The 12,174-nt window shown below is 48.4% G+C and overlaps 1 protein-coding gene across 5 annotated transcripts in view; it reads left to right on the top strand.

The window, feature by feature from the left end:
• The window catches only part of QRICH1 (glutamine rich 1), a 62,225-nt gene that overhangs the window by 25,573 nt on the left and 24,478 nt on the right, over positions 1–12,174 (top strand). For all 5 annotated transcript variants that reach the window (XM_030811813.1, XM_003257037.3, XM_030811811.1 and 2 more), the window contains one exon: positions 9,651–10,682. In XM_030811813.1, the coding sequence (XP_030667673.1) occupies positions 9,651–10,682 (1,032 nt within the window). The remainder of the gene's footprint in view (positions 1–9,650; positions 10,683–12,174) is intronic.

Consider the following 12,174-nt stretch of genomic DNA (forward strand, 5'->3'; position numbering starts at 1 on the left):
GACAAGTTTGGCCAGGTGTGGTTGCTCATGCCTGTAATCTCAGCATTTTGGGAGGCCAAGGCGAGTGGATTGCTTGAGCTCAGGAGTTCTAGACCAGCCTGGGCAACATGGCAAAACTCCCATCTCTACCAAAAATACAGAAAATTGGCCGGGCATGGTGGTGCATGACTGTGTTCCCAGCTACTCAGGAGGCTGAGGCTGGAGGATCACTTGAGCCCAGGAGGCAGAGGTTGCAGTGAGCCGTGTGCCACTGCACTCTAGCCTGGGCAACAGCACAGACCCCATCACAAAAAAAAAAAAAAAAAATTTAGCCAAGCTTGACTCTGTCATCCATGCTGGAGTGCGGTAGCATGATCACGGCTCACTGCAGTCTGGACTTCCTGGGCTCAAGTGATCCTCCTGTGTCAGCCTCCTGAGTAGCTTGGACTACAGCTCCTAAGCCCAACTAATTTTAGTTTTTATTTTTTTGAGACGGAGTCTTGCTCTGTCACCCAGGCTGGAATGCAGTGGTGTTATCAGAGGCTCACTGCAACCTCAACCTCCCATGCTTAAGGGATCCTCCCAACTCAGCCTCCTGAGTAGCTGGGACTACAGGCTGCAGAGTAGAGTGGCACAATCATAGCTCAGTGCAGCCTTGAACTCCTGGGCGCAGTTGATGCTGCCATTTCAGCCTCTGGAGTAGCTGGGACTACAGGCATACACCACCATGCCTGGCTAATATTTTTACTTTTTGTTGGGAGAGCGGTCTTCCTATGTTGCCTAGGCTAGTCTCAAACTCCTGGCCTCAAGTGATCCTCCTGCCATAGCCTCCTGATTTAGGATTACGGGCATGAGCCACAGCACTTAGCACCTCATTTCATTTTAATTTCAAGTAAAATTTAATACTTTTTTTAAAAAAAGATGTTGACAGTTGTTATATCTGAATGACAGAATTGTTGTGGGGTTTTTTTTTTTAGTTTTGTTTCCAAATTCTTTTTTTTTTTTTGAGACCGAGTCTCGCTCTATTGCCTGGGCTGGAGGGCAGTGGCATGATCTCGGCTCACTGCAACCACTGCCTCCCGGGTTCAAGTGGTTCTCCTGCCTCAGCCTTCTGAGCTAATTTTTTTTGTATTTTTAGGAGAGAAAGGGTTTCACCATGTTGGTTGGCCAGGATGGTCTCAATCTCTTGACCTCGTGATCCGCCCGCCTCGGCCTCCCAAAGTGCTGGGATTACAGGTGTCAGCTACCGCGCCCGGCCTTTTTCCAAATTCTTAATATGATTATTTAGTAATTTTCTACCCAATGAAAAAGTTTGGCTCTTATATAAATTTAAAAAATTGAAGGGAAGTAATATAAATAACATTTAATTTCTTTCTTTCTTTTTTTTTTTTTTTTTCGAGACAGAGTTTTGCTCTTTCACCCAGGCTGGAGTGCAGTGGTGTGATCTCGGCTCACTGCAACCTCCACCTCCCTGGTTGAAGCGATTCTACTGCCACAGCCTCCCGAGTAGCTGGGATTACGGGCACTCGCCAACACACCCAGCTGATTTTCGTATCTTTAGTAGAGGCGGGGTTTCGCCATGTTGCCCAGGCTAGTCTCGAACTCCTGACCTGAGGTGATCCACCCTCTTCAGCTTCCCAAAGTGCTAGGATTACAGGCATGAGCCACAATGCCCAGCCAACATATTTAATTTCTTACTGACTTACTTTATACTTAGTAATAAAGGATATAAGCATATAAAGTCTGATTTTTTAATTCATTATGTTGACATTAATAAAGAAATGTCAGAAAATACCTTAAATTTACTGCTTTTTTTTTTTTTTGAGTCGGAGTCTAGCTCTGTCACTCAGGCTGGAGTGCAGTGACACTATCTCAGCTCACTGCAAGCTCCGCCTCCTGGATTCACACCATTCTCCTGCCTTAACCTCCCAAGTAGCTGGGACTACAGGAGCCCACCACCACGCCCACCTAATTTTTTTGTATTTTTTAGTAGAGACGGGGTTTCCCCATGTTAGCCAGGATGGTCTTGATCTTCTGACCTTGTGATCTGCCCACCTCGGCCTCTCAAAGTGCTGGGATTACAGGCGTGAGCCACCGCACCCAGCCCTTAAATTTACTCTTAACTCTTATTCCCCTAATTTTAAATTCTTACTATTTTGGATATAAAGTGACATCAGATTATTTGTAATTTTGTTCATTTCTGGAGTGATGGACAGGTGCCACCACTTAGGAGGTGGATTGGGAAGTTGTAACTCCGTAGTATTTCTGCTAACAATAGCCATTAGCCACATTAGCCATTTAATTGTTTATTTTGGAAGCCTGAGCATTGATAAGTAATTTCTGTCTTTCTTTTTTTTTGAGACAGAGTCTCTGTCACTGAGGCTGGAGTGCAGTGCCGTGTTCTCGGTTCACTGCAACCTCCACCCCCCAGGTTCAAGCTATTGTCCCTACCTCAGCCTCCTGAGTCGCTGGGATTACAGGTGCACACCACCACGTCTGGGTAATTTTTGTATTTTTATTAGAGATAGGGTTTAACCATGTTGGCCAGGCTGGTCTCAAACTCCTTATCTCAGGTGATCCACCTGCCTTGGCCTCCCAAAATGCTAGGATTACAGGCATGACCCACCTCACTTGGCCTGATAAATGATTTCTAAGAAAAATCAATTGATCAGATAATAACCCATTTTAAAAGAAGAAAAATCAGCTGGGTGCAGTGGCTCATGCCTGTAATCTCAGCACTTTGGGATGCCTAGGTGTCCATATCACTTAAGGTCAGGGGTTTGAGACCAGCCTGGCCAACGTGGTGAAACCTCGTCTCAACTAAAAATATGAAAATTAGCCAGGCATGGTGGCAGGTGCCAGTAATCCCAGCTACTCAGCAGGCTGAGGCTGGAGAATTGCTTGAACCCGGGAGGAGGAGGTTGCAGTGAGCCAAAATTGCACCACTGCATTCCAGCCTAGGCGACAGAGTGAGACTCTTGTCTCAACAACAAGAAAAAGTCAATTAAGAAATACAGTAAAGCATAAGGCATATGAGCTATGATTCAGTGATAGTAACCACATTTTTGACGTTTTGTTTTAAGCAAGCCATATTATAATTTAAAAACATACTGTGTTTAACACAATAGTAGTGGTTCTTTTTTTTTTTTCCTTACCCTTATTTTTTCCTGAGATGAGGGTCTTACCGTCACTCATGCCAGAGTACAGTGACACGATCTTGCGTCACTGCAACCTCTGCCTCTTGAGTTCAAGTAGTTCTCCCACCTCAGCCTCCTGAGTCGCTGGGACCACAGTTGGCTCACAACCACATCTGGCTAATTTTTTTGTATTCTTGGTAGAGACGGGGTTTCACTACATTGCCCAGGCTGGTCTCGAACTCCTGAGCTCAAGCAATCTGCCAGCTTTAGCCTCCCAAAGTGCTGAGGTTATAGGCATGAGCTACCATTCCTGGCCAGCAGTGATTCACAAATGGTAGTTCAAGAGACTCGTAGGGGCCTGTAATCCCAGCACTTTGGAAGGCCAAGGCAGGCGGATCATGAGCTCAGGAGATCGAGACCATCCTGGCTAACAAGGTGAAACCCCATCTCTAATAAAAATACAAAACAAAAATCAGCGGGCATGGTGGCGGGTGCTTGTAGTCCCAGCTACTTAGGAGGCTGAGGCAGAAGAATGGCGTAAACCCAGAAAGTGGAGCTTGCAGTGAGCTGAGATCATGCCACTGCACTCCAGCCTGGGCGACAGAGGGAGACTCCGTCTCAAAAAAAGAAGAGACTCCTGGTAGCCTCCAAGCACCTTTTAGGGTTCCTCAGGGTCGCAGCTGTTTTTATTACAATGCCAGTGTATTATTTGCCTTTTTCACTTTCATTCTCTCCTGACCACATACTGGAGTTTTGCAGAGGCCATGTGTGATGTATGATAGCACAACAGATTGAGTGCGGAAGCAGATAGGATAATTCAGCTACCTTATATTAAGTCAGCCATTAAAGAGGTTTGCAAAAATAGGTCGGGCGCAGTGGCTCAGCCTGTAATCCTAACACTTTGGGATGCCAAGGTAGGCAGATCACTTTGAGGTCAGGCGTTCGAGACCAGCCTGGCCAACATGGCAAAAACCTTGTCTCTACTAAAAATACAAAAATTAGTCGGACATGGTGGCATGCCTCTGTAATCCCAGCTACTTGGGAGGCTGAAGCAGGAGAAAAGAGGTTTCCAAAACTATAAAACAATGCAATTCTTATTATAATTATTTTGGCAAATAGTTATTTTTCATAAGAATATGTTATTTGTTGGCCGGGCACGGTGGCTCACGCTTGTAATCCCAGCACTTTGGGAGGCCAAGGCGGGCGGATCGCGAGGTCAGGAGATCGAGACCACAGTGAAACCCCGTCTCTACTAAAAATACAAAAAATTAGCCGGGCGTAGTGGCGGGCGCCTGTAGTCCCAGCTACTCGGAGAGGCTGAGGCAGGAGAATGGCGTGAACCCGGGAGGCGGAGCTTGCAGTGAGCCGAGATCGCACCACTGCACTCCAGCCTGGGTGACAGAGCGAGACTCCATTTCAAAAAAAAAAAAAAAAGAATATGTTATTTGTTTATGTTAACATATAATGGCTTTATTTTTGTTTGTTTGTTTGTTTCTAGAACAAGTCTTGCTTTGTCCCCCAGGCTGGCATGAGTGACGTGATCTCGGCTCACTGCAACCTCTGCCTCCTGGGTTCAAGCTGTTCTCCTGTCTCAGCCTCCTGATTAGCTAGGATTACAGGCAGGCGTAACCATGCCCAGCTAATTTTTGTGTTTTTGGTAGAGACAGGGTTTCACCATGTTGGCCAGGCTGGTCTGGAACTCCTGACCTCGTGTCCACCGGCCTCAGCCTCCCAAAGTGCTGGGATTACAGGTGTGAGCCACTGCATCTGGTCAACTACACCAATTTAACATGCCCACCAGCAGTTTCAAGTTGTCCCTATCCTCATCTATACTTGTTGTTATCTGTCTTTTTTAGTTACAACCTATTAGATATAAAGTGGTTTCTCATTGTGGCTTTGATTGGAATTTCCTTCACAGCTAGTGATATGGAGCAACTTTTTATGTGGTTCTTGGCCATTTACATATATTCTTTTTTGGGAGATAGAGTTTCACTCTTGTCCATGCTGTGGTGCAGTGGTGTGATCTCGGCTCACTGCAACCCCCACCTCCTGGGTTTAAGTAGTTCACCCTGCCTCAACCTCCCAAGTAGCTGGGATTACAGGCATGCGCCACCATGCCCGGCTAATTTTGTATTTGTAGTAGAGACGGTGTTTCACCATGTTGGTCAGGCTGGTCTCAAACTCCTGACCTCAGGTGATCCACACACCTCGGCCTCCCACCAAGCTGGGATTACAGGCATGAGCAATTGTGCCTGGCCTCACTTTCTGCCTTCTCGTTTTCTACCTTTCTAATTCCTACCTGTGGTTAGGGTAATTTATCTATGTGTCTGATGGTAAAAGCTGTTTTTAAAAAATTGCATACTATGTATTTTTTTCTTTTCATGCTCTTTCACATGCTGACATAATAATAAGACAGTAACTGTATTCTTATCAGAAACATGTCATCCAGGTTATGGTAATATTGCTCAGATTAAATTATTGAGATTCCGTTTATTTAAATGCCTTTCCCATTAAACATATGTTAAGTAAGCACTCTAAAGCAGTGGTCCCCAATGTTGTTTTTTTTTTTTTTTTTTGAGACGGAATCTCGCTCTGTCACCCGGGTGGGAGTGCAGTGGCGCTACCTCGGCTCACTGCAAGCTCCGCCTCCTGGGTTCACGCCATTCTCCTGCCTCAGCTTCCTGAGTAGCTGGGACTACAGGCACCGGCCACCATGCCTGGCTAATTTTTTGTATTTTTAGTAGAGATGGAGTTTCACCGTGTTAACCAGGATAGTCTCGATCTCCTGACCTCGTGATCCACCTGCCTCGGCCTCCTAAAGTCCTGGGATTACAGGCGTGAGCCACCGCGCCCAGCCTGGTCCCCAACGTTTTTTTGCACCAGGGACTCATTTTGTGGAAGACAATTTTCCACAGACATTGATGGAGGGGGGTGGTTTGGGATGAAACTGTTTCACCTAACGTCATTAGGCATTAGTTTTTTTTGTTTGTTTTTTTTTTTTTAAAGACAGAGGCTCACTCACCCAGGCTGTGATGCAGTGGTGCTCTCTCTGCTCACTTCAACTTCCATCTCCTGGGTTCAAGCTGTTCTGCCTCAGCCTCCCAGGTAACTGGGATTACAGGCATGCACCACCATGCCTGGCTAATTTGTTGTATTTTTAGTAGAAGTAGAGGTGGGGTTTCACCTTGTTGGCCAGGCTGGTCTTGAACTCCTGGCCTCAAGTGATCTTCCCTCCTCAGCCTCCCAGAGTACTGGGATTACAGGGGTGAGCCAATGCACCTGGCCAGGCATTAGATTCTAATAAGGAGCATGCAGCCTAGATACCTCACATTTGCAGTTCACAATAGGGTTTGTGCTCCTACAAGAATCTAATGCCACCATTGATCTGACAGGAGGCAGAGCTCAGGCAGTAATGCTCACTTGCTGCTCACCTCTGTGCTGTGTCGTTCGCCTACGGACCAGTACTAGTCCTTGGCCCCAGGGTTGGGGACTTCTGCCCAAAAAATCAGGCTGGGGGCTGGGTATGGTGGCTCACGCCTATAATCCCAGCACTTTGGGAGGCCGAGGCTGGTGGATCACCTGAGGTCAGGAGCTTTGGACCAGCCTGGCCAACAAGGTGAAACCCCGTCTCTACTAAAAATACAAAAATTAGGGCCGGGCGCAGTGGCTCACGCCTGTAATCCCAGCACTTTGGGAGGCCAAGGCAGGCAGATGACGAGGTCAGGAGATTGAGACCATCCTGGCTAACACGGTGAAACTCCATCTCTACTAACAATACAAAAAATTAGCCGATCGTGGTGGCGGGCGCCTGTGGCCCCAGCTACTTGGGCGGCTGAAGCACGAGAATGGCATGAACCTGGGAGGCGGAGCTTTCAGTGAGCCGAGATCACACCACTGCACTCCAGTCTGGGCGACAGAGCGAGACTCGGTCTCAAAAAAATATATATATATAAAAATTAGGTCTGGGCGTGGTGGCTCACACCTGTAATCCCAGCACTTTGGGAGGCCGAGGTGGGCAGATCATGAGGTCAGGAGATCAAGACCATCCTGGCTAACACGGTGAAACCCCATCTCCACTAAAAATACAAAAAATCAGCCAGATGTGGTGGCACACGCCTGTAGTCCCAGCTACTCGGGAGGCTGAGGCAGGAGAATTGCCTGAACTGGGGAAGTGGAGGTTGCAGTGAGCCAAGATCGCACCACCGCACTCTAGCCTGGGTGACAGAGCGAGACTCTGTCTCAAAAAAAAAAAAAAAATCAGCTGGGTGTGGTGGCGGGCACATGTAATCCCAGCTACTTGGGAGGCTAAGGCAGGAGAATAGCTTGAACCCGGGATGCAGAGATTACGGTGAGCCGTGACTACCATATCACTCCAGCCTGGGAAACGAGCAAAACTCCATCTCAAAAAAAAAAAAAAAAAAAAAAAAAGTCCAGGCATGGTGGCTCAAGCCTGTAATCCTAGCACTTTGGGAGGCCAAGGTGGGCGGATCACAAGGTCAAGAGATTGAGACCATCCTGGCCAACCAACGTGGTGAAACCCCGTCTCTACTAAAAATACAGAAATTAGCTGGGGGTGGTGGCACGCGTCTGTAGTCCCAGATACTCAGGAGGCTGAGGCAGGAGAATAGCTTCAACACGAGAGGCGGAGGTTGCAATGAGCTGAGATCAGACTACTGCACTCCAGCCTGGTAACAGAGCGAGACTCCATCTAAAAAAAAAAAAATTAGCTGGATGTGGTGGTGGTGTACCTGTAGTTCTAGCTATTTAGCATGCTGAGGTGGGAGGGTCACTTGAGGAGTTTGAAGTTTAAAGTGCCCTATCATCTTATCACAGTACTGTAACCTGGGCAACAGAGCAAGACTCTATCTTTAGAGAAAAAAAGGGCCCCGTGTGGTGGCTCACGTCTGTAATCCCAGCACTTTGGGAGGCCGAGGCAGGTGGATCATCTGAGGTCAGGAGTTCAGGACCAGCCTGGCTAAATGGCAAAACCCCTTCTCTAGTAAAAATACAAAAATTAGCTGGACATGCTGATGAGCGCCTGTAATCCTATCTACTCAGGATGCTGAGGCAGGAGAATCGCTTGAATTTGTGAGGTGGAGGTTGCGGTGAGCTGAGATCATGTTATTGCACTCCAGCCTGGGCATCAAGAGTGAAACTCCATTTCAAGGCCGGGCGCGGTGGCTCACGCCTGTAATCCCAGCACTTTGGGAGGCCAAGGCGGGCGGATCACGAGGTCAGAAGATGGAGACCATCCTGGCTAACATGGTGAAACCCAGTCTCTACTAAAAATACAAAAAAAATTAGCCGGGTGTGGTGGCAGGCACCTGTAGTCCCAGCTACCCAGGAGGCTGAGGCAGGAGAATGGCGTGAACCTGGCAGGCAGAGCTTGCAGAGAGCTGAGATGGCATCACTGCACTCCAGCCTGGGCGACAAAGCGAGACTCCGTCTCAAAAAAAAAAAAAAAAAAAGAGTGAAACTCTATCTCAAAAAAATTTTTAAAATGCCAGCCGTGGTGGCTCATGCCTATAATCTCAACACTTTTGGAGGTCAAGGTGGGCAGATCACCTGAGGTCAGGAGTTCGAGACCAGCCTGACCAACATGGAGAAATCCTGTCTCTACTAAAAATGCAAAATTAGCTGGGCGTGGTGTTGCATGCCTGTAATCCTACCTACTCAGGAGGCTGAGGCAAGAGAATTGCTTGAACCCAGGAGGTTGAGGTTGCGGTGAGCCAAGATCATGCCATTGCACTCCAGCCTGGGCAACAAGAGCAAAACTGTCTCAAAGAAAATGAAAATAAAAATGCCGGCTGTTTTGGCTCACACCTGTAATCCCAGAAATTTGGGAGGCCGAGGTGGGTGGACCAGTTGAGGTCAGGAGTTCAAGATTAGCTTGGCCAACATAGTGAAACCTCGTCTCTACTAAAAATACAAAAATTAGCTGGATGTGGTGGCACATGTCTATAATCCCAGATACTCGGGAGGCTGGCTTCAAGAATTGCTTGAACCTGAGAGGTGGAGATTGCAGTGAGCTGAGATGGCACCACTGCATTCCAGCCTGGGCGACAGAGTGAGAGTTTGGGAAAAAAACCAAAGTTTTGATATTTCCTTGTTAGACTCCAGCATGTCTGTAATCCCAGCTACTCTAGTAAACTGAGGCAGGAGAATCACTTGATCCCAGCAGGCGGAGGTTGCAGTGAGCTGAGATTGCGCCACTGCATTCCAGCCTGGGCAACAGAGTGAGTCTGTCTTAAAAAAAAAAAAAAAAAAAAAAACTTTTTTGATATTTCCCTTTTAGACCCCAGTTAATTGTCTTGCTTGCTCTCTGGGGTGGATATATGTCCCTGTTATTGTAATGTGCTGCTGGACAATTCTGCATCTAGTCTTACGTATTGTGTCCTTCTCAGAAGCCTTGAGTATGCCAGTGTTTTCTCACATTGTGCGGGTCCCTGTCTGGGATCTCTTTTCTTTCTTTCCTTGGGTGCTGGATTTTCAGTGCTACCTGGTTCACTCACTGATGAATCTTCTTGCTTACAGGTCCAGGTGCAGGTACAGCAGTCTCCACAACAGGTCTCGGCTCAGCAGCTCTCCCCACAACTCACCGTTCACCAGCCTACTGAGCAACCCATCCAGGTCCAGGTGCAGATCCAAGGCCAGGCACCACAGTCAGCAGCCCCCTCCATTCAGACCCCGTCTCTGCAGAGTCCCAGTCCCTCGCAGCTGCAAGCAGCTCAGATCCAGGTGCAGCACGTGCAAGCGGCCCAGCAGATCCAGGCTGCAGAAATCCCGGAGGAGCACATCCCACATCAGCAAATCCAGGCTCAGCTGGTGGCTGGCCAGTCTCTTGCTGGTGGTCAGCAGATCCAAATCCAGACCGTGGGTGCCCTTTCCCCACCACCATCCCAGCAGGGCTCACCCCGGGAAGGGGAGCGGCGGGTTGGCACGGCCAGTGTCCTCCAGCCAGTGAAGAAGCGCAAAGTGGACATGCCCATCACTGTGTCCTACGCCATCTCAGGGCAGCCGGTGGCCACCGTGCTGGCCATTCCACAGGGCCAGCAGCAGAGTTATGTGTCTTTGAGGCCAGACTTACTGACAGTAGACAGTGCCCACCTGTACAGTGCCACTGGGACCATTACTAGCCCTACAGGAGAAACCTGGACCATCCCTGTTTATTCTGCCCAGCCCCGGGGGGACCCTCAGCAGCAGAGCATTACCCACATTGCCATTCCCCAGGAAGCCTACAACGCAGTTCACGTCAGTGGCTCACCCACGGCCCTGGCAGCTGTTAAGCTGGAGGATGACAAGGAGAAGATGGTGGGCACCACATCTGTAGTGAAAAACTCCCATGAAGAGGTAGTGCAGACCCTTGCAAACTCTCTCTTTCCAGCACAGTTCATGAATGGCAACATCCACATTCCAGTGGCTGTGCAGGCTGTGGCAGGCACGTACCAGAATACGGCTCAAACTGTCCATATATGGGACCCCCAACAGCAGCCACAGCAGCAAACTCCCCAGGAGCAGACGCCACCACCACAGCAGCAGCAGCAGCAACTCCAAGTTACTTGTTCAGTAAGTGAAGACTTAGTAGGGCAGGCAGCCTGGTCCCTCAGGGCCCAGTGCAGCACAGAGCTTGCCTCGCAACCTCTGGCTTATTTACTGCTGTTACTCTTACGGTGAAACAGTATTTAGTATTTGGGAGAAGAGGGGGAGAAACATCACCTGAGGCTATGCAACAGAAAAAAAAGTTTATCCTGGTACCTGGAGGTAAATGAGATGGCCAGGAATTGCTTTGGAGTTTTGGAGACATTTTGGGTTTAAGTACCATGGACACTTCATTGTAATCTCTTCTCAGGAAGAGTAAAGTTACAGGTGTAGATGAATGGGACACCGCAAGTATGTCCCAGGTGCTGCTTCCTTGTATCATAAGTAAATGGTTTTAGCAAAACACTTGTAGTTTATCACATAGATTACAAACTCCACTGGAGAGGCTGTGAGATTGTTCATTCTGTTTTTCATCTTTGGGCACACAGTGTGGGTGAATTAGAAAAGCTAAAATACCTCTTAAGGAGCCTGTTAAAAGTGATCACCATTGGGAGGCTTGAATATGCCATCTATGCGGTGGGACCTCCAAGAGTTTTTGTGTTACAGGGGCGGCCGGGCGAGGTGGCGCATGTCTGTAATCTCAGCACTTTGGCAGGCCGAGGCGGGTGGATCACAAGGTCAGGAGTTCGAGACCAGCCTGGCCAATATGATGAAACCCTGTCTCTACTAAAATACAAAAATTAGCTGGGCATGGTGGCGGGTACTTGTAATCCCAGCTACTCAGGAGGCTGAGGCAGGAGAATCACTTGAACCCGGGAGGCAGAGGTTGCAGTGAGCTGAGATTGCGCCATTGCATTCCAGCCTGGACAACAAGAGCAAAACTCTGTCAAAAGAAAAAAATAGGGGCCAGGCACGGTGGCTCACGCATGTTACCCCAGCACTTTGGGAGGCCAAGGCGGGTGAATCACCAGAGGTCAGGAGTTTGAGATCAGCTTGGCCAACATGGTGAAACCCCGTCTCTCCTAAAAATACAAAAATTAGCTGGGTGTGGTGGCACACACCTGTAATCCCAGGTAATCCTACTCGGGAGGCTGAAGCAGGAGAATTGCTTGAACCTGGGAAGCAGAGGTTGCAGTGAGCTGAGATCGTGCCACTGCGACTCCAACCTGGGGCAACAGAGCAAGACTTTGTCTGAAAACAAACAAAAAAACTATTAGTGCTGGGTGCAGTGGCAGTTGCCTATAATCCCAGCATTCTGCGAGGCTGAGGTGGGAGGAATGCTTGAGCCCAGCAGTTTGAGATCAGCCTGGAAGATAGGAAGACCCTATCTCTACAAAAAATTTAAAAATATTGTCTAGTGTGGTGGCACATACCTGTGGTCCCAGCGTAGATGCGAGGGTTGCATGAGCCTGGGAGGTTGAGGCTGCTATAATCATGCCATTGCATTTCAGCCTAGAGAACAGAGTGAGACCCTGTCTAAAAGAACTGATTGGTGAAATATCTGGTCCTGTTAGAGTGG

This window comes from Nomascus leucogenys, chromosome 4 (assembly GCF_006542625.1).
Source record: "Nomascus leucogenys isolate Asia chromosome 4, Asia_NLE_v1, whole genome shotgun sequence".
Taxonomy (NCBI): Eukaryota; Metazoa; Chordata; class Mammalia; order Primates; family Hylobatidae; genus Nomascus; species Nomascus leucogenys.